Genomic DNA, 25,820 nt, shown 5'->3' on the forward strand with positions numbered 1-25,820 from the left:
TGTGTCTTTTGTGTTTGCAAACCGGTGCAACATCACAGCCAGCTTCTTCATCATGAGTTTTTTTTTTTGGTTGATGTTGTGCTCTGAGATTTAGCCCACAGGAAGCGATGATGTGCAAGGATGGATTTCATGCCGTCAACAGAATTCCAATCCCCTGCTTGGAAATGTTTGCCTTCCAGCTAGTTTGTGTTGGATAATCCCGCCGCATCAGTAGGTAGGGACTCTCCAGTGGTACCTTGAGATACGGGCGACTGGACTTTTGAGCTTTCACTTCAAAGTGAATGGCAAAATCTTAGACGGAGAATTCCACTAATGGCCGTCTTAGAAATGACTAAATCTTAGTGTATTTAAAACAACCACTTAAAAAATAAAGCTCAATGTGGCAGTGTTGATTCTGAGATTTCACTTCAAATATTTTTTGTGCATTCCAAGAATGAGGAAGCGGCGCCACTAAATCAAAGCAATTAGTCTCCGCCCCCTTTGTTGATACGCCCTTCTTCATTCGTTAGGACACTCGCGTTGAAACTCGATTTTCTGGAGTCCTGAGTATTAGTCAATGTTCTTGCCTATTTAACTATGTGATATGAGCTGGCAGATACACACGCCCGTCGCCAAGGTCCCAACCTCGCCCGAATGTGGACCCACACCTAAGCGGAGCAACCGAAAGAGTGGCCACATCATAAGCGGAGGCTGCCGGCGTCGCTATGGACTGCTGCTCGGACCTCTGCCTGAGCCACGAAGAAGCCGAAAAGCGCAGGGTGAACAAAGAAATCGAGAGATGGTTGATCGTGGATAAGAAACAGGATAAGAGGTGCATCAAGCTCCTCTTTTTAGGTGAGTCAGAACCTTTAACATCTTAATTTAATAAAGCATAAGTCAACTCAAAACATGGCTGCCCATATAATAAAAAAATTATATATTTTTGCCTTTTAAAAAAAATATTTTTGAAATGAGAACCGTCCAAAAATATTGAGCATTATGTGAATCTTTAAAATGAAAGACAATTTTACAGAATTTTTTTTTTTTAGACAACCCCGCCCCCTCCCACAAATGCAGTTCTTATTTTTTTATTGGTAACCAATAAAACTTGACAAAGGACCTCATGGCTGCCATTTCAGTAATAACCGGTTACAGCCAGTTTGTGCTGTTTCGCTAAAAGGATCCTTGTTTCGGTATCGGCTCAGCCAATTAATCGGTTATGAAAGTAATGCACAAGTCAACCTATAATTTAGCGCATTCTCATTAACCTACGACGAAAACAAAAGTCGGGGTCGCTTTTTAATCGCTCTCTTCCCGCCCTCCAGGGACAGCGGAGAGCGGCAAGAGCACTTTTCTCAAGCAAATCCGCATCCTCCATGGCAACGGCTACACCGAAGCCCAGCGGATGACCTTCATTCGCTTGGTGTGCCAGAACATCATCACGTCCATCCAGGCACTCATCGAGGCCATGAGAGTTCTCGGCGTGCGCTACGAAAACGAGAGCAACATTGTGAGGGAACCCTTGCTTTTTTTTTTTTTCTTTCAACTACCTTGCTCTTCAGCATTCCATTCGAGTTTGCTGTCATCGCTGCCTCATGAGCTATCGCTGTTTTAATCGAGATTACAATTCCAAAATGTGGCAAAGGCTGAGAAGATAAAGCGATATGTTGTGTGGTATTCTTTATAAGAATCGATCAAGTGGATTAGATTAATTATCAACTATTTTGCCCATTGATGATTGCCCAGACACTTTATTTAATTGTCGATTAATCGGTAAATTGATTTGATAATAATCAGTAGCTTGATTCGTATTTCCTGATGCATCTTCCAGGCCCTAGGGGAACGCCTGAGCCAAGTGGAATCCGAGAGGGTGGACAGGCTGGAGGAATGGCAAGTGAAGGCCATCAAGCTGCTGTGGAGCGATCTCGGCCTTCAGCGCTGTTACGACAGAAGACGCGAATTCTACTTGTCCGATTCGGCTAATTAGTAAGTTGTTTTTTGATCTGCCTTTTGGGTCAAAAGAAAAATTGCTAACATTAATCCATCGATGTTACAGTTACTTCAAAGACATAGACCGAATCACTGCCCCAGGTTACGTCCCTAATTGTCAAGACATCTTAAGGGTCCGCGTTCCCACCACGGGCATCATTGAGTACCCTTTTAAAATCAAGGATGTCATTTTCAAGTAAAGTATCACACCTATTGATTATCAATGAAAGTGAACTTGTTTGAACTTGTGATGCTGATTGGGGTGTAGGATGGTGGACGTGGGCGGTCAGCGTTCTGAAAGGAGGAAGTGGATCCACTGCATGGACAACGTCGTCTCCATCATCTTCCTGGCCGCCCTCAATGAGTACGACAGTGTCATGCTCGATGACCCCGAGCACGTAAGTTTCAAAAATCCTTCTTTTTGACCTTTTGCTTTTCTTACAATCTTGGTTCCATGACATCATCATTGTTATGTCCTCCGCTAGAACCGGTTGGAAGAGAGCCTGGCTTTGTTCGAGACCATCGTCAAGTACCCGTGGTTCAGCGAGACCTCCTTCATTCTTTTTCTGAACAAAAAAGACCTTCTGGAGGAGAAAATCCAATATTCCGACGTGGCCACCTACTTTCCTCAATACAAGGGTACGTACTGCTCTCTCGAGTTCCAGGAGTGTTAATGATCAAGTTTCACATTTTTCCTTCTTCCAGGACCTCGAAAGGATGCCAAACGCGCCCGAGAATTCTTCCTGGAGCTTTACAAGATTCCCCACAAGAGCCACAAGAAGCCTCTGTTCATGCACTACACCTGCGCCACTGACACAGGCAACGCCAAAGTGGTCTTCAACAGCGTCAAGGACACTATCTTCAGAAATTTCCTTCCTTCTTAGTCATGTTTTAGCGTGAAGGGTCTTTATGGGCTGTTGGAGCTTGAACCGGCCCGTGAAAAACAAGGTACTGCATATTCTTTCCTTTGGTTCCGTTTTTTGGCTCATGTCAAAACTGGTTTGGCAAAAGTTTGGCTGACCTGCTCTACGAGGATAAAGTACATCTTGTGGGTTTCGCTATTTAACAGAAGCATGTTTCAAAGATGTCAGTTACAATGTACAATGTATTACAAGTAGAACAGGTGGACTTTTTTTGTCTACTCAACTACTTCTGCATGTAAGAGTTATCTAAAATAATATAGATTATTCCCAATTATTCCTCCTTTTGTGATTTTTATTTTTTAGTCGACACATTTTGGATAGGATGCCTGCTATACATTCTAAAAAAAAAGGTGCGAGAGGCTGTGTTACATCAGCTTTCCTTTTTAACAACTCTCAATAAGCGTTTGGGAACTGAGGAGACTAATTGTTAATGTGCTAATTAGATCGAGACATGTTGAAGCAGGCTAACTCGGCTGCGCAACTTGGCTCTTTGCTACTTGGCTTGTTTCGATGACTCAAATGTAGCCACCTAGCATGGTAGCATAAGCTACTATTTAACTGGACGATGCTCCGACACGCGTCACTGAAGGCGTGGAGGCAACCTTTGCACCAAGAAGTCCGACTCCACTTCCTGTGCAGCCATCGAACCACAGCGACCTGGTAAGTGAAAACAACGAGCCGCAAATGCCGAATATTCGGTCAGGACAAACCAATATGTTTCGTGTTAATATTTTTAAGCACCTTTTTTACAAACATACAGTAATTTCAAACTGCTTGAGCACGTCTGGATTCTTTGTCAATCTGACCAACTGATGCTAACGTCTAATGACAAAAAAAAAAAAATCACCAGGCACTGAAATAGCAGCATTAACACAACATTATCAGCCCCGCGCACATCCTGCCTCTCCAAGTCTCGCACCGCCTTGGGGAGTGGGGGAGGGGGCGCTGTTGTAGGAGCAGGTGGTCGCCCTTATATGGGCACAGCCCCGGTCACGTGAGCAGAAAATGGCGGAAGCCGCTGGCCGCCTGCGAACCCAGCATCTCCCGAGGAAGACGAGGAGGTTGGAGGAAGAGGAGGGGGTGGAGGCTGGGAGCAGGAAGTAGGAGACGGGAGCTTCTTCTTCCCGGTAGCGGTGAGTATGGGAAAATGAGGGAATCAAAATGGGGATGTGATGGGGAATAGGCAGCTCAGCATCTTCCATCGGGGAGGCTGAGGCTAGCATCTGGTTTCTCCATCGTTACAGAACTGCTAGGATTTGTCTGTCTGTCTCTAAGCAGGATATTTCCTTTTGATGTCATATTGATTATGTATGAGTTATTTGCACGTCTGTGATCGTGCAGTCCTTTTGCTCGAGGCAACCAACGCGGGGGTTGCTGTGACGTAATAAGTCCTCACGTTCAAGGCGACGTGATCTCCGTTTGAAATTTGTTCTTGTTAAATTCGTGTGATTAAGGTTTGGTATTTTGTTGTTTTGTAGGTCCTCCTTCGGATGGACCTGGCGTCACACAGCAAGATGAACTCTGAGGACAGTGATGGTAGACCTGGTAAGTGTGGATTCAAAATATTGTTTCGATTATATTCCGTACAGTTGGGAGGGCGGGGCTATACTCACATATATGTGTCATGAGGAAAAGCGTAATCGGTGTCAAGGAAGTATGTTGCTGAGAAACTTGTTGTTTTCAGCGCCGCCCACCTCCTTGCCCCTCCAAGGAGGCGGCAACCAGCGAAAAAAACTGTCAGCTCCCCGCATCAGCCTTTCTCTGGACCAGAGCGAGGACGACTTGGGCGAGACGCCTGATGACCTTGATATCAACGTCGATGACCTCGACACTCCAGATGAAGGGGATTACCTGGACTACACGGACCACGAGATGGACTTTGACGGTAAGTTGGAGAGAAATCGGACAATTGCGACGATGCCACTTGTTTTGATGAATCGTGAATAAGACACTCATAAAAGTAAAAATACTTTTAATTAATAGTTTTATGAACCTCCTCATCCCCCTCCAGTACTCCTCCTTTTGAATTTTACTTCCCACCATTTTTTCAGATCCCAAAGTGGCATGCCGAGGTCAGGCAAGCGAGTCGCACGAAGCCATCCCGACGTACGGCGCTGAGGACGAGCGTCAAGATGTCAAGCTGTGGCGAACGGTGGTCATCGGCGAGCAAGAGCATCGCATCGACATGAAAGTCATCGAGCCCTACATGCGAGTCATCTCCCACGGAGGTACATCAACCAAAATGATTGCACAATATAATTTTTTTTTTTAAATCCAAGACATAATAAAATCTTTCTTTCAGGGTATTACAGCAACGGCGTGAACGCCATCATCGTGTTTGCGGCTTGTTTCCTGCCAGACAGTGACAAAGATGACTATCACGACATTATGGAGAACCTATTCCTGTGAGTGGAACATTAACTACGTTAGCAAAAGCAATTAGCATGTGTATAAATGTGAGTTTGTCAAAAGATGCTTATTTGAAGCCATTTTTAAAAGGCAACCGACAGTCCTGTCAAATAAAATCAGGTAAATCTACTTTTAGAAAAATGAAGCGGACGCTGTTTGTTGAGATTTGCCCTTGCAGCTAGCAAACATCAGAAAATTGTGCGTGCCGTGCTAGCACCTTTTTTTTTTTTTCTTTCCCCCCTTCCACACGACGTCACTTAACTGCGGATGACAGCTAGCCTGCCGGGTTGAAGTCAGAAAGCAAATAAGCAAAACATACAAATAAATAAATAGAGCTAGGTCTCGAAATATCCATGAGAAGATTTGGCGTGAAGCTTCATAGACATTTTGACACGCACTTGGTAAAATATTGTCATTTGTTTGTTCAGCTATGTGATCAGCACTTTAGAGCTAATGGTGGCAGAGGACTACATGATTGTGTACCTGAACGGAGCCACACCTCACAGAAGAATGCCAGGCCTGGGTTGGCTCAAGAAGTGCTACCAGATGATTGACAGAAGGTGATCCTTTTAGCGCCTTTGAGAGTCAGGTGAAAAAAAAAACCCTAACACGCTTTGTTGTTATGCAGACTCAGGAAGAACTTGAAATCCTTCATCATCCTGCATCCATCATGGTTCATCAGGACCATCCTGGCCATCACCAAACCGTTCATCAGGTACATTGAGGTGTCTTTGATGTCATTGAAGTTTAAGCAGTGTCTTTGACTTGAATACAAATTATTTGATCCCGCCATTGAGTTAAAGTGTCTGAAGTTTCTATGGTGTCATTTTGTTTGTGGTAAACATTGAACCTCAAGTTTGTCGAAGGCTTTGTACTTTAAAGCCGGCTTAGATGTTGTCATGAGTTTTTTTGTTCGCTACCGCCGTGGCATCGGTGGGGTTGACTCTTGTGGGAACGTCGCTCTCTTCCAGCACTAAGTTCAGCAGCAAGATCAAGTACGTGAGCAGCCTGGATGAGCTGCAAGAGCTTATCCCCATGGAGAGTGTCCACATCCCAGAGTGCATCATTAGGTGAGAACTTCACTCACACACACCCTTACCAGATCCCTGAACCTTAGATGCTAGCGTGCATATTTTTTCTTTCACCTTTCAGACTGGACCAAGAGCTCAAAGAAGCAGCAGAGAATTCCAAGTGAGTAACACACAATCGTTCCTACTAAAGCAAATATTAATCTGGATTCTCAAAAGATTGTAAAAGTCATTGAATCAATGAATCTATAAACAAGGCTTTACTTAATTGGCATTAAAAAAAATCAATCCTTAAAAATTGTTTACTCGTGCTAAGTAGAAATTTATGATTGTAAAATCTCAAAATTTTTAAGAAAAAAAACCACCGAATTTTTACAGTTTAAAATCAGAAATGCAACAAAATTAATGTGGATTATTTTTTTTAACACCGATTCCTCTACTGTGAGGCCAAATTTTATACTAGTACTAATCTACTAAAACAAAAACTTGTATGGCAAGCAGTGCTACAAAAGAGCCAAGGTGCGGCGGTTACCGGCTGATGTACGACGGCGCTAACAAAGCAAACGAGGCGTCTCCGTGCCTTCTTGTACGATTTACGCTCTCAAATAAAAACGTGTGGCTGATGAATCACGCCGGAGAAAATCTCTTCCGCCATAAATCACAAGTCGCACTCTGCCGGAAAAAGAACCACTCCATTATGTTTTGTGTCTTTCATTGCAGAGTGAATAGTTTTCTGCTGGGAAGCGAGCCAACACGGTCAGTGTGTGTGTGTGTGGAAGAGAGTGTGTACCAAAGTGTATGAGTGTGTGAGCAGATGTGAGAGAGTGTGCATTTGTGAAATAGTGCATGTGTACATTCTCTTACGTAACGCTCATTTGTCTTCTCAGCAGATCAAACGAGGCGGGTGCCAGCGCTCCTTAACTCGGAGGTCAACGTGCTTGTGTGTGTACGTGTGATTGTGTTTCGTTGTGTGTGAGTGTGTAGTTTGTGATGACAAGACAACTTTGATGAATCGGACTGGTACACGCACACAGCAGGCGGTCGCCGGTGAGTGATGTCATACAGTTGTGCGCGGACAGGAAGTGAAGCAATAATGATGTCCCGTGCTCACGCATATCAGTATTTCAGAGTAAGACGTGTGTTTTCAAAGTAAAAGCATCTGGCGTCATCCAGCAAATATCACATTTGATTGCGTAATAGACACGTTAGAGTATACACATGCTGGACACTTCATTAGGTACACATGAACAGCCTTACAATGACTTCACATTTAAAATCCGAATGTTTTCTTTATTTTTATCATTTTCTGTACGTGTTGTTTATATTATTAATGTCCTTAGTATTATATTAGAAAATCATATATCACACACATTCTAAAAATAATGTTTCTGATGCTTTAAGACATTGAATACTTATTTTTTTATTTAAAAAAAAAAAAAGTCGGAACTGTCTCTCGTATTACTGTTGTCTTAGTTACAGGAAAAAGTTCAAGATATTAAAAACAATCGTCAATCATAAGCAAAATACATTTATACGTAGTAAATAAATCTCAGTGAAGAGTTCCTCCGGTTATAGTAGATGATTTAGCTTCACAAAGGACTAATAAATCAACAACCCGCATGTCCTAATAATGAGTACTAACAAAAAACCTCAAACAATCGTCTTTATGATGAATAAGCACAATGTCTCATCAATGTGCGTGCGTGTTTGTGTGTGCGTGTGCCTTTTGTGCATAGCAGTGCATGTAGCCTCCTCGTCACGCAAACACACTTGTAGTTCAATAAACCAGACTTGAGTCTGAGTGATTGCCTCTGTTTGAATCATTGTCAACACTCGAATTTCCTAAACGGATGTATGACAAAAGTGCTCTATTTTGAATATGGGCAAAATATGAATATATTTCATTTTGATAATACACATTTCAATGCATGTATAAAAGCTAACGAAACAGTTTGAAGCAAACACAACCACATAACTCATTTTGTCATATTTTTTCACAAAAAAAACAACTCACTCCAAAGTTTGATATTATTGAGGTCCTATGTTTCCTGCAATTCATTCCAAATCTGCAAAAAAAAAAATTAGGCCAGTATTAAGTGCAACTAAGACGTCTGCCATCTAGTGGTGATTGGTGAAATGACAACTTCCACAGGTTAGTTTACTTTTTTTTCATCATTTAGAATTTTCCCAGTTTTTTCCAGATATTCCTAACTCTCATTTTAGGTGGAAAACAAAGGCCACGCTTCATCGATACGTGTAGCTCTCGTCGTCATACTCCAAATCCTCCTCATCGTCGTCCCCCAGTTTCCCGTAGCGGAACTTCCTGTACACGGTTCCGTCCTTACTCATATACACAATATCCTCTTCCTCGTCCTCATCTTCGTCTTCTTTAGCGACCGTGTAGCGTTGGCCCAAGTCCGCCATCTGCGTACCTTTGTAGTAAGGCGAGGAGGAGCTGTAGCCGCCGGAACCGGAGGCAGAACCAGAGCCCAGTTTCTCGTAGCCACGTGGGGTCCTGTCTGAAGATGTCTTTTTGGAGCGAGTGTGCTGGATGAAGAGGAAGGCGGCAGAGCAGAGTCCGGCTAATAGAAGGACGCATGCGATGATGAAAAGCATGGGGTTGCCCCTTGCCTCCTCTTCCCCTCCTTCCTCCTCATTCCTGAATGCCAGGTTGGTGCTGAGGACACATTTCCCTGAGATGAAAAAAAAGATGATAATATTCTTTAAAGGTAAAAAAAGAAATTGGAGACACATGGTCTTCATATATTACATAAATATAAGAAAAAACAATGTTAAATGCTAATGAAAAAAAATGACTTTCAAGAGAATTTCAGAAAAAATTAAATGACAAATGAGCAGTACTCAATTAGAATTAACTTATTTGATTATTATTAACATTAAAGCCTTCAAAAAGATTAATTAAATTAATAAAAATTATTCTTTATACTATTTTAATGCTTCTTCAAATCGAACGCAAAATATTCACAGAAGTTGGAAGCCTGAAGTGGCGATTGTTGACCTGTTGTTTCCGTGCAGTTGCAGCAATCCTGCGTGTGAGCGGCGGCGGGGACGTGGCAGCAAAGGAGACAGCGCCCCCCGGCTTCAAGGATGGCGTGCGGGGGGCACGCGCTGCAATTGGACGGGCCGGGACCCTCGCAGCGCAGGCAGGAGGCGTCGCAGTCCTCGCAGATGTGACTTGAACCCTAACAGGGAGGCAGATCACTTATTTAATTTTTTTTCTTTTTTTTTTTTTTATAGAGAGGATGCCTGATCCTGCTCTACCTTGATGAGCGGGTACTTGGCCGTGTCGCACACAGACACACACGTGCTGCCCGACAGGAGGTAACCAGGCCCACACGAGTCACAGGAGTGAGAGCTCTTTCCTGCAAAATATGTCATCATACAATTTAACCTATGACGTTTGAACTTGCCAAATAATGTACCTTAGAAAAATATATGCCTATGAGTATAGTTATTTGAAATCTCAACTCTTGAATGTAATCAACGTCGTATTGTTGACCTGAACAGGTTGCGCAGTTGCCGTGACAACGCTCGCACGTCGCCGACGTGTCATCATATTCTCGGTGGTGGAAGAAACCGCGAGGGCAGGTGTGAAGGCAGCGGCCTTCCCGTGACATGAAGACCAGTCCGGGCACGCAGCTCAGGCAGCGCCCGTCCCCCGAACACTCGCTGCAAGTGGGGTCGCACGGTTGGCACGTCCCAGTGGCCTGGTTGCCATAGTGACTGTGAGGAAGAAAGTGCAGAGGTCAGTGTACGGATATGACACTTCATTAAACAGCAAAGCGCCGAGGCTTCTTCCACTGTACAATTCATCGGAATAAACTGGGCGGGATTTAATTGCAATTTAACGCCGCGTTAATTTAATTTTCTCAGCCGCCGTCCGCCAATTAAACATCAGCAACAATTAGCATTTTACAGCCGCGTGAAGTGAATCTCCCATGTAATTGGCGCTCGGCTTCCCTCGCGCCGCACAGCTTCAAAGAAACGACGCCACGCGGAAAGTTAGAAGCTTGACTCCGTTGCGGTGGAAATTCCTGAATATGTTGAAATTGGATTACTTGAGTTGGCACGTCTCCACGCACTCGTTGCCGTGGCGAAAGAGATGCTCCTTGCAGGCCAGACACTCATGGCTGTGCTTCCCGGTACAGGCTGAACAAGTCGAGTGGCACGCTTGGCATTTCTGCAACGACTGGTCAGCGTAGAAACTTGTTGGGCATTCGTCCACGCAGCTGCCATCTAGAGGTTAGTTGAGGAATTTCTATTATATATATTTTTTTAATTTGCTACTGTATTATATGATTAAGAAAGATCAAACTGACTGAGCAGAAGATGTCTCTGCTTGCAGCTCAAGCAGTGCGTCTTTCCCGAGCCGGAGCAGCGGCGGCAGTTCTTGTGACACGGTCGGCAATCCCCGCGCTCGTCGGCGTACTCGTGTGGCGAGCACTCGTCGTCCGACGGCACGCAGTGACCGCTGGCGTCCAGCCCGTGGCTCTCTAGTCTCTGGCCTTCTCTGCAGCCAGAACAGGATCCGGCCAGGGGTCCCACGCAGGTGAGGCAGGAGACGTCACACTCTAAAACCAGTTGCAGGACAAATTAGAATCAGAAACCGTAATACGACACGATACTGGAAATATTAGTTATATATAATAGAATAATTTAATCCCCATTACAAATGATATGAATAAAAAAGTTGGAAAATAAGATCAAAGTTTGTAAAATGATTAAAAAAAAGCAATCAAAAGTTCTCATGTTCCAAGAAAAAAGTCGTTTTTACGAGGGCAAAGTCATAACAATTTTGCAGGCTGCAGATGTAAGAGACACATTTTGGGGCGGGGTCAGTGAGGGTAACAAAACCAGCCGCCTTTCTATCTGGAGGCGACGTGACAGTTGCCTAACTTCTGAGAAGCGTCTTTTGCTATTTTAGTCTGCGCTAAAATTATTCAGCGCGCTCAGAGCGAGAACTTCTTAATGTTGACTAAAAAATGAGATGCAAGTCAACTGAGGAAGGTGAAAGGGTTGTGCGTGTGTGAGCTTGAGTTGGGAAAGCGTGTGCGTGAGAAAGTGAGAAATTGTTAAATTAGTTGAGAGGGAACGTGCAAGTGTGATACCCTGAGTGTGAGAAATTACATACCTTGACATTCTCCCGTCACGTCCAAGAAGGTCCCAGCGGGACACACGTTCACACACTGCCCGTCCTGCAGCACGGCCTGAGCGTCCACACAAGCGTCGCAATCATCGCTTCTGGGCCCGTCGCACAAGCGGCAATCGGGATGGCAGCGCACACACTCCCGTCGCTCGTTATCGCCGAAGAAGCGGTCGGGGCAGTCGAGCACGCACTTGCCCTCGTGGAGGAAGTGGTACTCCTCGCAGGCTACGAGGAAAAATGCCAAATAAGAAGGCTTCTTAAAATGCAGCACATCAGGTATTTTCAAGATATTAAGCGTTACCTGTGCACTCTCCTAGGGGGCTGCACTCGTCACAGGCCGGGGGGCAGCGTCGGCACTCCTGGATGTGGACCGTGTGGCCCGCGGGACACTCGTCCACGCACTGGTGGTTGAGCAGCAGGAGTGGTTCTTCACAGCTCAGGCAGTAGGTAGCGTTCTTCTCGCAGGTTGCGCAATCCGACGCGCAGCTTCGACACACCTGACCGACCGGGTAACCTCTGTCGAGATCAGAAATCAATTATGCATGTTTTATATTCAGTCATTTCTGAAAACCTCATTTGTCAGGATTTGCAAATACTCGTTAACTTTTTAGCTTTGTTTATTCATATATATGGATTAAATGACAGCTGTCTTTCAATAATTAAATGGATAATACAGCCATATAGTATCCTTGCATACCATTTTTCACATTTCGACCACTTGTGTAAAAAAGGCAATATCTAGTAAAACCCATAAATGTAGTTTATACAGTCCTCCATGGTGTTTTTCCCTAGTAAGAACTCAAACGACGTTCCGATGTGTTTTCCCTTGTCGGAGGTCGTAATTTTGCGACTGGCATGCAGCAATAACTTCCTTGGCGGAGGTAATAAAGGCAGATTGGGCAGCCCTCTCGTCCCGTCATCGGGCCCGCTAATGGACACCCAAGGATACGGCGTGCAAGGACATGACGCGCTGGGAGTGTGGATTTAATTGCTCATAAATGTCAAGGAAGAAAAGTCAAAACGATGGCCAGTGAATATGTCAAGGATCAGAGCTTTTTATTTTTTTAATGTCTGAGTGGGAGAAGCAACACTTTTATGTTAACATGATGAGAAACTGACTTTGATGCAAATATGTCTTATGTCTTCTTTAAAACGTGCAAAGAAAGTGATTCAAATCGAACCTGACACACTGCTGGACGCATTGGCCGTCCTGCAGGAATAAAATGGCCGCGGGACGGCTCAGGCAGCGGGTGCAACGCTCGAGGTCCACGCAATACAAACAGCCGGCGGGACAAGCCTCGCATTCGCCGCTTAGCCGGTCGCCAAACAAGCCCGGCGGACATTTTGAAACGCACGTTTGCTGTGGGCTCAGGAAGCGTCCTGGAAGAACACAGCAGGTGGTGTAGACGACATTTTAGTTTTTAGTTGAGACATTATAACGCTAATGAAAAACATGTATTCCAAATAATAGTATTTTGTTATTAAAATAATTAGCGAGTGAGATATCACCACACCTTTTGTACATTTAGTACATTGGTTCTTGTTTTTTCCATTGCAGGACTCACACGATGGATGACACGCTACACATTCGCCATCACCTGCCAGACGAAACACACTCAAACCATCGTGAAATATGAAGGTAGACCTCATTTATTAACACAAAAGTGAAATATAAATGTTTACCAAAGGGGCTGTATGAAACTATATAAATTAATATCAAAAACTACATTTGGCTAATGTTGGCTAGCTAGCAACTAGCTAGCATTTTTTGTTAGCTTCACTTTAGATGACAGTTTTTTATTTCAAATGTTCTTTCTTCCAATGATTAAAATTCCGATAATTAGATGACTTCCCATCCAATAAATAATACAAGATGTTGCTTTAATGTGTCTTGGAAAGAGAGCTCAATGATCCACGAATTCCATCAATCATCACAAAGTCTGTCTGGCAGAGGTTCAGTATGGCTGATTGAGCACTTAAGCTGAAATCCCGCATTGATTTTAGTCAAGAAGCTGTTCAATTGTCATTCTCACCGCTACGAAAGGTCAGCGCTGGACAGACGTCGCTGTCGGTCACACACTGTCCGTTTTCCAGCAATTTGTCGTCATCACACGACAAGCAGTCGTCGTTCTCGGGTCCGCTGCATGACCCGCAGTCGGCGTGGCACTCTTCACAGTCGTTGGTGTCCTCGTCCCCATAAAAACCCTCGGGGCACACGGGGACACATTTTCCCTCTGAGGAAAAAAAACAATATTTTGCTGTAAATTGCATGCCAGGCCACTAGTTGGCGATGTGACTTTACAGGTAGATTTGCAGTGTTGTTGAAGAAGTTTACAAAAACATCTGACTTGCAAATCAAAACAGGAGCACCTAGCAAGTCTCTCGGAAACAAAAATGGTGACGTGTAAGTAGAAGTGCTACCTGAGAGGAAGAGGTCCGTTTCGCACCAGTAACACTCGTGCTGGTCACAGCTCACGCAGTTGTCATCACACGGGACGCATATCATCTCCTCATCCACGTTGTACGTCTTGGCAGGGCAGTTTTTGTAGCAGCCATCCTGGAAGCTAAGCACAAAAGATGAAGAAGTCAACGAGCTCTCTTTTCCTCAAATCCAGTTCACTTGTCGGCCAAAACGTCAGTCAGACAGAAGCTAATCAGTTAAGCGAGAGGTTAAGCGAGTAGAGACGAAGGCGAGGTCACACAAGGCACACCAGCCTTACTTGTAAAAGCCTTCTTTGCAGGACAGGCAATGCCTGGGGTTATCTGTTAGAAGCAGACAAACAAGCTCAGCTCTCCTTTTATGAAATGGAAAAAAAATCAAGTGCAGCAGACTCTTCGGATTTGATTAGTCTGGAACATACCTGCTCCTTTTTGGAACTTAGAGGTTCACAAAAAATCTTAGCTTTGTCAAATATGGGATGCTTAAGCAGCACGTGTGAGCTTACATAGGACACACTGCCTGCAGCCCTCCTCACAAGCCATGCAGTCGCTGTAATCTGGATCTTCTACTTCCCCTGAAAGACAACCGACAAATATTTTTTGTTGTAGTGGAAAAGACGAGCGATGCTCATGTCACTCGACTTGCCTTCACCGCACTCCAGCTTGACGCAGGCGCCGTCCGACACGTAGTAGGACGAGTTGCATCGCAGGCAGTGGGCCGAGCTTGTGCAGAGCGTGCAGTGGTGTGAGCAGGCCGAGCAGCTCTTCTCCTCGGTGTGGTAGAAGGCCCCGGGGCAGGTGTCCACGCAGCGGCCATGGTGGAGGTAACGCTCCATTCCGAACTTATCTGTGGTGTTTACAACACTTTTACCATTTTTGTTCTTCTCCACGCCACAGCGCCTCTGCTGGCTGGAGGCAACGAGTACAACTAATCTGTCCTGAGTAACAAACTCACAGATAGACCTAACAAATAGTGACAGTTAAGGTCCTCACCTTTATCACAGCTCGTGCAGTTGTTAGGCCCCGCCTCCACGCAGGTAGCACAGGTGTGGTCACACAAGTGGCAGCGCCCACCCGACTGGTACTTGCCCCGGGCGCACTCGGCTAGGCAGCGGCCCTCGTCCAAAGCGCTGCGATGGCAACAAAGCAAAAAATCTTTTTTGATGAATTGTAATTCTACTCATTTGAAGGATTCAACTCTCATCAAATTGGTGAGCTGTTGTAAACTTTAGAAGAATTTGGACAAAAACTTACAATGGTTGTTTTTTTTCTTTTTTTTTTGCAGCGTCATCAGTTTCAAGTGCTCTTCAGCACTTTAGCTTATTGATCACATTTGTACAGTATTAGCTGGGGACAATAGTGTGTGACTCAGCATTATACTTGAGTGAGTCCAACTGACTGTGAAGCACCGCAACTGATGCAGTCTTGGTGTCGCGGTCCCGTGCACTTCAAGCATGTCGGGTGACACGGATGACATCTCCCGTCGCTGTCCTGGTACTCTCCTATCATAAGGTGGCAAAATTTAATTGTTCTTAATTCAATAATATTATTATATAACAATATTTTGACACCCAGTAAGTGCTGTGATCAAGCAGCACAAACAAGCTGTTGTTCATGCACACGCTGATTTCTGTTGTGTTTATTTAGACTCGACGTGAGCCAATAAAAACGGACAGACGCTGACCATCTGCGCACGCCGTTTGGAGAACACACTCGCCCTCCTGCAGGCTTCGGCCGCCGTAACAGCTGCTGCAGTCGGCCCGGCTCGGCCCGACACAGGTGAGACAGCTGGCGTCGCACCTGTAGGAGCACAAACCAGAAAGGAGGCCTGCCATCAGTAGATAAACAAGTCGCCCACACCTGAGCACACAACAGTGCGCTCACCTCCTACACGTCCCGCGCCCGTCGGCTATCTCGGGAATTATGGCGAAGAAGCCGCTGCTGCAGGAGGAGACGCACCTCCATTCCTCCATCAGGTAGCCGTCGGCGCACTGGGTGCACGCCTCCACACCGGCGCCTGATGAGGCAGGAAATAGAAAGATAAGCGCTTGTCTCCTCAACGCTGACCACCTTTAGAGGAGTGGTTCTTAAATTGAGGCTCTACCAACTTGGGGATCTGGGAAATAATTTGTAACATCACTTTGTGTCGTTTCAGCGTTTATTCAATGGTTAGCTTGACAGTGAACTCCACCCGGGCATGGCACGAAAATTAGTCTGGTGCGTTTTTGTTTTTTTAATTGGTGTTGGCTTTGATGTCTCACCTGCACAGGTGGCACACACCCGGTGGCAAGCTTTGCACAGATCTTCTGCCTCGTCGTGGTACATTCCTGGCGTGCAACTCCGCTGACACCTGTTCCCACGCAAACTGGATCGAGGGCGGATAGACAGAAAGATGAGACATTGTATGGAGGTGTGGCAACCACAGCCAATGACGGCGATGGCATCTGGATGACTCATTTGGCGAACACCGTTTGGGAAGCACCTAACATGGGTTCACCTCAGGTAAGCGCACTTTGAAGATTTCGTAACTTTCACTGTGCTATTCACAAACGTGGCCTAATAATGTTCACCACTGATGACACAATGTAATTTCTGTTTAAGCAATCTTTTCGAAAATGAAAACTCGCTGCTTAGTTAATATGCGACTTAAATAGGAAGGAAAAGTATTTTGATAATCAATTGATCAGACGCCGTAAGTTCCAAGACTTTTTGTTATGATGATGCAAGAGAAGTGAGTCTTGTTTGCTAGAGCCTTGCAAACTCGGCTCACCTGGCGTCCGCTTTGCATTCCGTGCAGATGCTGGAGGACGTGCACCTCGAGCACTTCTCGCTGCACTTCTTGCACATGTTTGCATCTACAGGGGGTGGAATTGACAATTCCACGATTTAGCAAGCTTACTCAGGCGCACGTAGCAACACTTGTAAAGGATTTTGCCACAAAACCCAACCGCGGTCTAGGAAGTAGCCCTCCTCGCAAACGGCGGTGCAGGTATTGGTCCCCTCGGTCAGGTGATGCCCGGCTTGACAGGAAGTGCACTGGTCATTGCGACTTCCCGTGCAACTCTGGCAGGTGGCAAAGCAGCGCTTGCAACGCCGCCTGTCACCCCAGAATCCCCGCGGACACCCGGACACGCACATCCTGTTGGGGACATGCGAGTCATGCGAGAAGCACGCTTCAGGTCAAGCTGTTGGTCCAGTACTAACCTTGTGTTGTTCTTGAACTTAAGGAAAAAGTGGGCGCACGTGACACACTGCCACGGGCCGGGACCCTCGCAGCCGTCCTCGCTGCACTCTGGGTCGCAGGGTCCTGGAAGGGCAATGATTTAAAATGGAAATAGTAATTCTGAGTGAGGTTACGGTTTTTAGAAGTTCATAAATATATAGTTTGAGAGCTTCTGGACTCGAGTTGGAAAGTTTTCCATTTAGACAAGAAATAGCCAACACACACCAGCGTATTCTTCAGCCAAGTCGGCGTCCTTCGGGATCTCGGCCGACCGCGCCGACCTTCGCCGAGCGGGATACGGTGGCCATGCGGTGCCGTAAATCACCAGCGACCACTCCTCCAGCGTCCCTGCGCGACAAAGCCGAGAGCAAAAAAAGCGATGAAAGCCTGGCCCCGTCGAGGTCTACCACCTCACGTTGCGTTATACATCGAGAGGAACAAGCTCACCCGCTTGAGAGTTTTCCCTCCCTGCAGAGGGAGAGTCACGGATGTTCAAGGCCCATTCCCCGGCCGCCTGCTCCCCCCAGCAGTGCGTTGTCATGAATTCCCACTGGTGAAAACCCTCAGTGGAGTTGTCATGAGGCCTAAATGAATAATCATCACCACAGAGATGCTACCACAACTTCTTAAAAATAATCATTTGTCACATTCAGCTAGTAATTAGATTCAAAAATGAATTTGTTAACTTGCTGGTTATAGTTACAGGATGAAGTACAAAGTTGTATTTTTGCACACCGAAAGAGAAGAAACACTCAAACATCAGAAGCGCCGAAAAATCTGTTCCCTCAAATTGAAGGATTTAGCCCAGCAGGGTTTTAGTGCTGCTGCATGGCGGTAATGGGTGACACAGCATGAGGAAAGAGCCAGAGATGCTACCTTTTATCAAGAAGCTGTGACACGGTGCCCGAGGGCGACGTGAGCGCAATGGAAAGGTCGCCACGGCGACGGCAAGCCACTGTGACACGCACCACCACGTGCTCCACAAAGGCCACGTGCTGCTGCTGCTGCTTCTGCCGTCGGGATGAAGCTGAGCAGCTCGACGTCTCCAGCACCGATGTCACTGTACCGCCCGCATCCAATATTCTGTGGGAATATTTTTTATATCATCATCTGACATTTTATCAGGAACTTAAGGACATAAATCGTGTCAAAACCACAACCCCGACAAATTGAAATTCCTCCCCTCAGTTCAACATAGCCGCCTGACACTAAGCGGTCACCAGATGGCGCCAAAGCAGTATTTTAATATTCAACACGGCTTTGGCATGAGCCGGAAAATACACTGTATACCTTTTTGTGCGGTGCCGTGTCTTGAGATGATATTTTCTAACGTACTGTAATATGTCTCGGCTCATTAAAGGTTGCCAAAGCGAGTCTGTCGTACCTCCTCAACCGAGTGGGCGTCTTCGCTGTGCATGCACGCTGTGCGGGGACCCGCCGCCATCGCTTCGCTTGTAGTACCATCCTCTCTGCATCCAGCAGGCCGAAGCCGTACAGGTGGCTCACTAACACACACATACACACACAAGTGCACACTCATTAGACGGCGCATAAAAGGTGCTCTAGTTTCACATTGCACACACTCCCGGGAGTTTGTAGGCGTTTATCACTGCCGTACACACGCACAGTGTCTCATTAGTGCATATGCTTCCTGTTTCTCTTGTTTCTGTTTTTATAAAAACATTCTATCCCGATGTTCATTATTAATGATTTGTGTGAAAAGGAATTATTTTTTTGGAGAGGAGGGGCATTCAAGGATAGCCATTGTGACGCTTGTATGTGAAGTCATTTAAATCAATCGTTGCAAGTTTGTAACATCACTGATCGTATATTATTAAAAATGTAATTAAAGTTAAGTAATGAAATCGGTTCGGAATGCCAGCACAGGGTTCATTCAATTACAGCTGTAGATAATTACGAGCGAGAGGGACTTGTTAAAGGCCAACAAGTCGGCGCAATGGCATGACTGGAAATGTTCAAATAGATTATGTTAAGGTTAATTAGGTCAAATTTATTTTTGCGTTATACTGTACGGACATTCAAGCCCATAGTTTCTTAGTCGAGGTTAGGGTTTTAAGCTTGGGTTAGGGTTTCAAGGCAGGCTTCCAAATTAGAGTTTCCAGTTGGGCTTCAAGATTCAAGAAGGGTTTTAAGATACGGTTTTAAAGAAGAGAATTGTCGAGTTGGAGTCATGGAAATCAAACTTTTAAGTCCTTGATAGCCACGTCCACTCAATTTTGTTTGGACAATCCGGCTCATTTTTGGTGCCTTACCTTTGTACCCGGCGCCATTCTTTTGCCAGTCGGCCGCCACGAGCTGACGAGTATCCGACGTGCGAACGATGATGTGCTGGACGTCCCTCCAGGTGAGAAGAGGACTGAGAATAGATGGGACAGAAACTTATTAGTGGAAATCATTTTATCTATTAGTTAGTGGGGACAGTGTTGAGCGTACTTGGCCTCCAGGGCGAGTGCGATGATGCCGGCCGCCGCCGAGACCGAAAGGGCCGAGCCCCATTTAGCCGTGGCGCACTTCTGATGTGGAGCCTGAGAAGTACATACTTGTCATCCAAAAAGTGCACATCAAAATGTTGTCATGGTTCTCATAAGAGCGCCAGAAGTTGGTGTTTGATGCCCTACCCCAACCACCAACCTTTTTCAAAATTCTTTACATCCCCTACTCACAATCTCGTTCATGTTGGAGGCTGCAGCCAGCGTAGACGAGCACCTCTCCTGGTGGTCCAGCTGGTTTTGGAGTCCGCCGCCACCGCTGCTGATGGATATGGTGTAGATGCTGTTGCTGTAGCCGTCGCACGAGCAGTGGTCACCTTTATGTGCGCCGCTTCCCGCCGCCCAGACGTAAATAGAGCCCCGCCCGCGTCGGCCCTGTTGTTAATTAGAGCGGCAGACCGAGGCCATTCATCAAGCGGCAGGCTAGTAAACGAGCAGGGAAAAGTCCTTGAAACTTTTTACAAGCCATTCTCAAATGCTTGCCACCGCGCCTCATTTAATCTCCAGGTCTCCACCATTGTGTGTGTGGGGAGGGAAAATAGAGCAGATTTAAAGCATTTTAACTTTCAAGACACACAATATTGTGTTTTCAAAAGTTGTATTTCACGCAGAACTATGATTTTGTCGCTAATAGTGACACTTCACAAATGAATCACCAGAGTAACAATTTTATTAAATATACATATTTTTTAGATGTGATAAATTACTTAAATTTGACAAACTGAATTTATTTGTGCACCATTTAGTCATAGTGGTATTTAGTAGTGTTTGTGCAGATGACAGTAATTGACGTCATTAAACAAATCAGCCTGAATGTAAGGCAATATTCTCACTGTTTGAACGGCGTTCTCCAAAGCGAGGCGTGTCAGAGGCCCGGGTCCGTCCACAGCGGTGCCATCATCTTCCGGGCCCCAGCTGGCCAAGTAGATGTCAACGTGTTGGGCTTTGAAAGTCAGCGCTCGCGCCTCCGCCACGTCTGTCACTTCTCCGTCCGGTCCACCCAGAATCCGGACGCCTACGAGTGAAACGGCCAGGGGGGGCTCACGTTGGCATCGCTTTCAAAACCTCTCGATGCGCTCACCTCCGATCTTTGCGTGGAAAGCCACTCCCACGGTGCACGTGGAGCTGTTTGCGGTAACGGCGGCGGCCACCATCCCCGCACACCGAGTCCCATGGCTGTGCAGAGACATCAGAACATGAGCCTGGATGCATATTGTATGAGTAGGGGCTATTTCCGTTACATCAAACCGGCGAGAAGACAGAAGTCTAAACGGCGCTGGGAATTTGCATATTCATTTATGCATGCAATTACAGAAGAATGGGGAGAAAAATGGAGCATGAATTAAAGGAAGGGTCAACGTCGGGAGGGAGGGGGCGGGTTGCGGAGGAGAGCCGAAAGAAGTTCTCACTAGTCGGCAGCTGTCTCGGAGGAACTCTGATGTCCTTCTTGTCCGTTGGCATCAAAGCCGACGAGAGCATCCTGGAGGAAATTCGATTATGAGGAGCGGCACATACAGTATCCAGATGCCAGCAGCTGTGCGTCTCCGTTTCATCAAACCCATCACAAAGAGCATTATTCACCAGTCCGCCCCAACGCCTAAGTGGATCAGACATCTTGTGTCCATTCCAATAGTGCTCTCCAAGCATTTTGGCCCAAAAGCTTTGCTATCTGTCTCTCTTATGCACTCTTACACTAAGAGCTGCGCTAAATTGATCCTGATTAATGTACCCCAACTCCCCCCCTCCCTTCCCCCTTGCTGCCAAATGCATCAAATCCCATCTCGGGGGGGATACTCACATAATTCGGTTTCAGGTCTGGATGCTCTCCATCGATGCCAGCATCTAAGACGGACAGCACCACACCCCTGCCGGTGTAGCCCCGCCCCCAGGCCCCAGCGATGTTCATGGGGGGGCGGCAGCCTTCCGAGTTATCGATGCAGAGCTGCAAAGTAAATAGTGGCGAATCTAAATTAGTCGCCGGGGGGTCGAAGCAAATGTTGATATATTTAAGATGCAGTAATTATTTCTGGTTTGAAAAGCCTAATCAAATTTTTAAGAGGTCTTTCGTTGATTATTGTGAGGAATGCGAGGTCAGTCGCTAGCCAATTGAATGAAAAAATTGAATTTTTGTTTTATTTGTTTATATTCCCCTTCCAGATATCAAAAATGTATCTTTTTTGTGTTCAGTCTGATTGAATTCATTGGTTGTAGCAAAAACATTCACACTCCATACTGCAGTAGTATAGATTTGAGTTGCGTACTTTGGTAAAAAAATAAAGAAAAACAATGTGAAATGTATTATTTATTAAAATGCAATTCTCATTTTCATAGAGATTGCCCCGTTACGATTGACTCACATTGAACCAGGTCTTGTGCTCCTTTTTGCTGAAGGAGTACAAAGCTCTTTTCACTCTTTTCTTCATCACCTGCTGTCGGAGCCATTCCACCTTCAAATCAAAAAAAATCTTTTTTAAATGATGCCAACATGTAAAATATTGCCCCAAACTGGATTGACGTTTTGACAAAAAAAATTATACCTCGGTCTCCATGGCGACACCAGCTGTCAGTTTGACGTTGGGCGCTGTGGACCTCACCGCCGTTCGGTTGTGGCGAAAGACGTAGTGACAACTCAGCTGTCCAATCTGGGCACAGGCAAAAGCGTTTGCGTGAAACTGGACAGCAACAAATTGAAAAGCGTCCAGTCATTTTTGACTCTTTCACAAAATCAAATTAACGACACATCGGGCGGGGACCGGTTTCCAATCGTAATAGAAAATGCATAATTTAGTCTCCAGGTGACTCATCCAGCACGAAAGAGCTGATAAATAATCAATCGCGTGGTAACCGTACACTCCGGGGTCCTTTTTCAAGTCGCGAAACGTTAGTCACCATTGGAGACGTCATCGCAGCTTTTATTTCCAGCGGCTCGGCGAGATCGCTTAATGAAAATGTGCTAAATGGATGATAATAATAAGGCGGGTGACAAGAATAAATTAGAACTCTAATTAAAGATGTTGTGAGATTTCATATCGATCGGGTGACCCACGCTCCTTCGCGTCCGCCACACAAAGGCGTATTTTCCAAACGACATACTCACTCCCATCTGTTTTACTCGTTTAAAGAATTATTATCCCCATTTTGTCCTCGCTGATTAACGCACTCCCGTACTTTTCGGGTATTGTGCCGTTCACGGACGGGGGGGGAGGCAAATTTCCCGATGATTAAAAACAGCGGCGAGCCTGCTGCTTTAAGGTTAACTGCTCCAATAATTAATATTATATAGCAAAGGCAAATTAAACGGGCACGAGGGGTGAAAGACGGCGTAAATTAAACTCGACACGAGCGTCGCCGTCGACATAATTAAACTAATATTTTAACGGAATTCCGCCGCAGCTTACAGCAACACTTCATTACCTCCCGATTTTTTTATTAATTTATTTCGTTTATCATCCGCTGCTTTACTGCAGCTGTACGCGGCGGCTTCCACTGTCACATTTGATCAATGTTTTAATACTTGATACCTCACCCAGCCCCCCCCCCCACCCCCACCTGAAAAAGGATAATAAATATCACCCTGCCTAGGCAGATGTTGCACAGCAAATTGCATAGAATACATTTTCATTTACTGCGCCCCTTTCCGAAAGTACAATTTACGCTTGCCTCTTGTGTAATGAATATTGTTTTATATATGCTTTGCCACAATTTGTGTTTGCTATACTCAGCACTGGGAACAATGTAGTAGATTCCAAGATGGATAGAATTTGCTACTCACCTGGCCCATATTCACAAATGCGTATTTTTCCGCTATGCCGCTAGCAGATTTAGCGCCTCCTTTTATCCGTAAGGCCCAGTCGTTCGTGTAGATGGCGGCTTGGCAAAACTGCAAGAAGGTTCCGATCCACAGTGTGTAGAAAAGTTCCATTTTGGCTCAAGTTGTCCCACTTTTACGCTAGTTTAAAAAATGTTTATCATTGTTTGAAGTTGTCTTTTTGTTTTTCCCATCACCAGGTTGCCTCGCATGTGTGTCTCCAAGAGGTAACCAGACTGGACTGGTCCTTCAGGAGGTGTCAGATGGCTGGTTCAACATGGACGACAGGTATCATCACACACACAATGTCAGGGGGTGATACCAGCTCAAACGAATTCCCTATTTGCACGTCGGAAGAGTTTTGTCGTTTTTGTGTTCGGACTTGAGCAAAGGCTTTGAATGAAATGGTTAAAAAAGTATTTAGGAATTAAGAGTCAGTCCTTCACCATTATAAAGGATATACTTCGTATTCTGTCATCGTTTAGGGGAGAAAGCTCCTTCTTTTTGGGTATTTAGAGACGAGAGAGCTTCTTCACTGTCATCTCCGTCAACGTGTGGCCTTCATCTGCTAATATATATATATATTTTATTTTTTAACGTGCAGCTCCCAGTATGACTAACTCGCTAAATCGCTCGGACGGACTCTAATCACCAACCGCTGCTCGCGCTTTAAGCTTCTTTCCATCATGCGCATCACTTGCCCTGCCAGCAGCAATAACCAAGCAAATATTTCGGAGTAATACGCACAATATTAACAATACGCTGACCATTTATCTTAGAAATTACAATCCAGACCCGCCCAAGAGATCCGTAAAGCCTCGAAATAGTGGTAGCGATGGTTGCCCTACTCTAATTAAACGATTAATTGACTACCAGAATAATCAAGTGTTAATTGAAATTTGAGGGAGGTGTTTTTGTTCCCCCAAAAGGATGACACACCCATCAATATCCAATTTGCGCTATACGCAATTTTCGTCGCTGTTTAAAAGTCGCCTCAGCAAGTCCGCACAAGCCGTCTTGTCCTTTTCAAGACTTCCCAGGGAATAAAGCCCCTCAAGGAAAACTGCTTCATTTTTAATGAGGATCAATGTGGCAGCCAATCAGAGGAGGTTCATTAAAGGCGCACGTTCGCAAAGACCCACCAGCTTGTTTTGGTTACTCCTCCTTCACCAAGCGTCTCCCCCGGACGCCCGACACGGATGCAAACGATTACAGGCGATCTGACGCTGCAGCCGAAGCAGGTTTGTGACGCAAGCCGGCTCTCAGAGAAGTGGGGAGCCAAGCAAAACTTTGAAGTTGTCAAAGGCGTCTTCAGAGAGACGCAAGAGCGTTTTGATGTTCGAGAGGGGTGCTCAGTTTCAAGCGCTGACTCTTTCCACTGGAAATTGTGGTCGGAGGGAGGCCCTGCCGTCGACATGAGCTACCACACGTGTTCCAAAAAAAAATTAAACCCTCTAATAACCATTTAATCTTTGTATGTACACGTCAATGTAATTTCCCAAAGTCATCCGGCTCTTCCTTCCAATCTTTGCCAATCCATTTTCTTTTCTTCCGCCTTTCCAGGACGGTCAAAGTCACAATGTCCGGAAAAGTCTTTTCACAGGTTTTGACTTTGACCCAGCCCCCCTCCCACCCCCAAGCCGTTACCCAATTGTGGCCCTCTCAGAGGGAGAGAGAATTCATCTCACGTTTTTTTTTTTTTTGTATTTAATAATACAAAGCAATCCATCAGGATTTTGGCAGGCCCATCTGCATCGGGTACTTTTGAATGCAATATTGAACATTCCTGCGTGACGTGAGCGAGTGCATTCTGTCCGCATTTTTCTTTTTTATTTTGTCACTAATGAGTCACCCATCTTGAAAGACGAAAGGATTCTTTCAAGTGCGACTCCAGGCTTTGTTTATGAGCGCCATTACCAATTCACGCAGAAGAGACGTTTGCGTCGCATCATTTGTTGCTTTAAATTGCATCAAATGTTGGAATTTCTTTTTTTCCTCACCATTTTCATTTTTTTTTTTTTTTTTTACTCACTGTTCTTGAGTGCTACTCCGAGAGAGTCTGAACTGTATATACAAAGACTCGGAGTTAGCTTTCAAAATAAATAGTGCTATTTTTATAGACTGCCTGACTTTCAGCTCAGTGATTTTTCATTGAAGCAGCCGATTAGGCTTGGCCAGCATTTTAGCGTGAAGAGACTCACAAGCGCAAGGGAGTAAAACTCCCTCTGTTCATTCCTTATCGATGTTACAGTCTTTACTATAATTTAAACAGCACGCTCTATTTCTTTTTGAAGTATGAGAGAATAAAATGAGAACAAAGGTTGGACATATTTGAGGAAAAAAAT

At 45.4% G+C, this 25,820-nt stretch overlaps 6 protein-coding genes across 14 annotated transcripts in view; 3 read left to right on the top strand and 3 right to left on the bottom strand.

Moving 5' to 3' along the window:
• The first annotated feature begins 136 nt into the window (after positions 1-136).
• On the top strand, positions 137-3,165 carry LOC148389582 (guanine nucleotide-binding protein subunit alpha-14-like). Its single transcript, XM_088391522.1, has 7 exons — positions 137-834; positions 1,305-1,489; positions 1,811-1,965; positions 2,036-2,164; positions 2,237-2,366; positions 2,454-2,607; positions 2,674-3,165. Exons 1-7 carry the CDS (start codon positions 705-707, stop codon positions 2,850-2,852), a joined length of 1,062 nt encoding a protein of 353 aa, XP_088247648.1. The 5' UTR covers positions 137-704; the 3' UTR covers positions 2,853-3,165.
• Positions 3,166-3,322: 157 nt separating this feature from the next.
• prune2 (prune homolog 2 with BCH domain) lies at positions 3,323-8,129 on the top strand. 3 transcript variants are annotated; one of them, XM_088391523.1, is made up of 11 exons: positions 3,323-4,024; positions 4,370-4,436; positions 4,576-4,776; positions 4,943-5,119; positions 5,194-5,296; positions 5,729-5,860; positions 5,929-6,015; positions 6,272-6,370; positions 6,453-6,491; positions 7,049-7,084; positions 7,216-8,129. In XM_088391523.1, exons 2-11 carry the CDS (start codon positions 4,382-4,384, stop codon positions 7,247-7,249), a joined length of 963 nt encoding a protein of 320 aa, XP_088247649.1. In that variant the 5' UTR covers positions 3,323-4,024; positions 4,370-4,381; the 3' UTR covers positions 7,250-8,129. The 3 variants fall into 3 exon arrangements, with proteins under 3 accessions (XP_088247649.1, XP_088247651.1, XP_088247650.1); XM_088391525.1 differs by having other exon boundaries at positions 7,219-8,129; XM_088391524.1 differs by having other exon boundaries at positions 3,323-3,551.
• Positions 7,758-15,090, bottom strand: LOC148389584 (proprotein convertase subtilisin/kexin type 5-like). Of its 3 annotated transcripts, none has more exons than XM_088391515.1 (15): positions 14,928-15,090; positions 14,441-14,781; positions 14,216-14,258; positions 13,917-14,059; positions 13,529-13,729; positions 13,010-13,093; positions 12,677-12,875; positions 11,797-12,011; positions 11,481-11,720; positions 10,669-10,920; positions 10,432-10,585; positions 9,849-10,072; positions 9,611-9,711; positions 9,348-9,531; positions 7,758-9,021 (listed from the first exon to the last, which is right to left on the bottom strand). In XM_088391515.1, the coding sequence occupies exons 2-15, from the start codon at positions 14,475-14,477 to the stop codon at positions 8,573-8,575; spliced, it is 2,526 nt and encodes an 841-aa protein (XP_088247641.1). In that variant the 5' UTR covers positions 14,478-14,781; positions 14,928-15,090; the 3' UTR covers positions 7,758-8,572. The 3 variants fall into 3 exon arrangements, with proteins under 3 accessions (XP_088247641.1, XP_088247640.1, XP_088247642.1); XM_088391514.1 differs by having other exon boundaries at positions 10,408-10,585; XM_088391516.1 differs by lacking the exons at positions 14,216-14,258; positions 14,928-15,090 and having other exon boundaries at positions 10,408-10,585; positions 14,441-14,511.
• Positions 11,813-25,820, top strand: part of LOC148389585 (BCL2/adenovirus E1B 19 kDa protein-interacting protein 3) — a 44,200-nt gene continuing 30,192 nt past the window's right edge. For 2 of the 5 annotated variants that reach the window (XM_088391531.1, XM_088391533.1), the window contains exons 1-8: positions 12,400-12,892; positions 13,054-13,134; positions 14,544-14,758; positions 15,220-15,446; positions 15,582-15,713; positions 16,204-16,436; positions 18,518-18,654; positions 23,676-23,763. The gene's annotated coding sequence lies outside the window, so the exon portion shown is untranslated. Of the gene's footprint in view, positions 11,939-12,399; positions 12,893-13,053; positions 13,135-14,543; positions 14,759-15,219; positions 15,447-15,581; positions 15,714-15,785; positions 15,911-16,203; positions 16,437-18,517; positions 18,655-23,675; positions 23,764-25,820 lie in introns of those variants that run through there. The other 3 variants (XM_088391529.1, XM_088391530.1, XM_088391534.1) reach the window with 3 other exon arrangements.
• On the bottom strand, positions 14,501-18,424 carry LOC148389586 (proprotein convertase subtilisin/kexin type 5-like). Its single transcript, XM_088392599.1, has 13 exons — positions 18,414-18,424; positions 18,034-18,240; positions 17,605-17,741; positions 17,383-17,505; positions 17,139-17,241; positions 16,883-17,073; positions 16,705-16,789; positions 16,196-16,299; positions 15,819-15,951; positions 15,619-15,734; positions 15,334-15,436; positions 14,903-15,064; positions 14,501-14,843 (listed from the first exon to the last, which is right to left on the bottom strand). The coding sequence occupies exons 1-13, from the start codon at positions 18,422-18,424 to the stop codon at positions 14,501-14,503; spliced, it is 1,818 nt and encodes a 605-aa protein (XP_088248725.1).
• Positions 19,587-21,606, bottom strand: LOC148389587 (proprotein convertase subtilisin/kexin type 6-like). Its single transcript, XM_088392600.1, has 6 exons — positions 21,466-21,606; positions 21,077-21,147; positions 20,749-20,843; positions 20,501-20,682; positions 19,842-20,042; positions 19,587-19,703 (listed from the first exon to the last, which is right to left on the bottom strand). Exons 1-6 carry the CDS (start codon positions 21,571-21,573, stop codon positions 19,587-19,589), a joined length of 774 nt encoding a protein of 257 aa, XP_088248726.1. The 5' UTR covers positions 21,574-21,606.

Source organism: Syngnathus floridae, chromosome 12, assembly GCF_059516105.1.
Source record: "Syngnathus floridae isolate MCC-2025c chromosome 12, RoL_Sflo_1.0, whole genome shotgun sequence".
NCBI classification, from domain to species: domain Eukaryota; kingdom Metazoa; phylum Chordata; class Actinopteri; order Syngnathiformes; family Syngnathidae; genus Syngnathus; species Syngnathus floridae.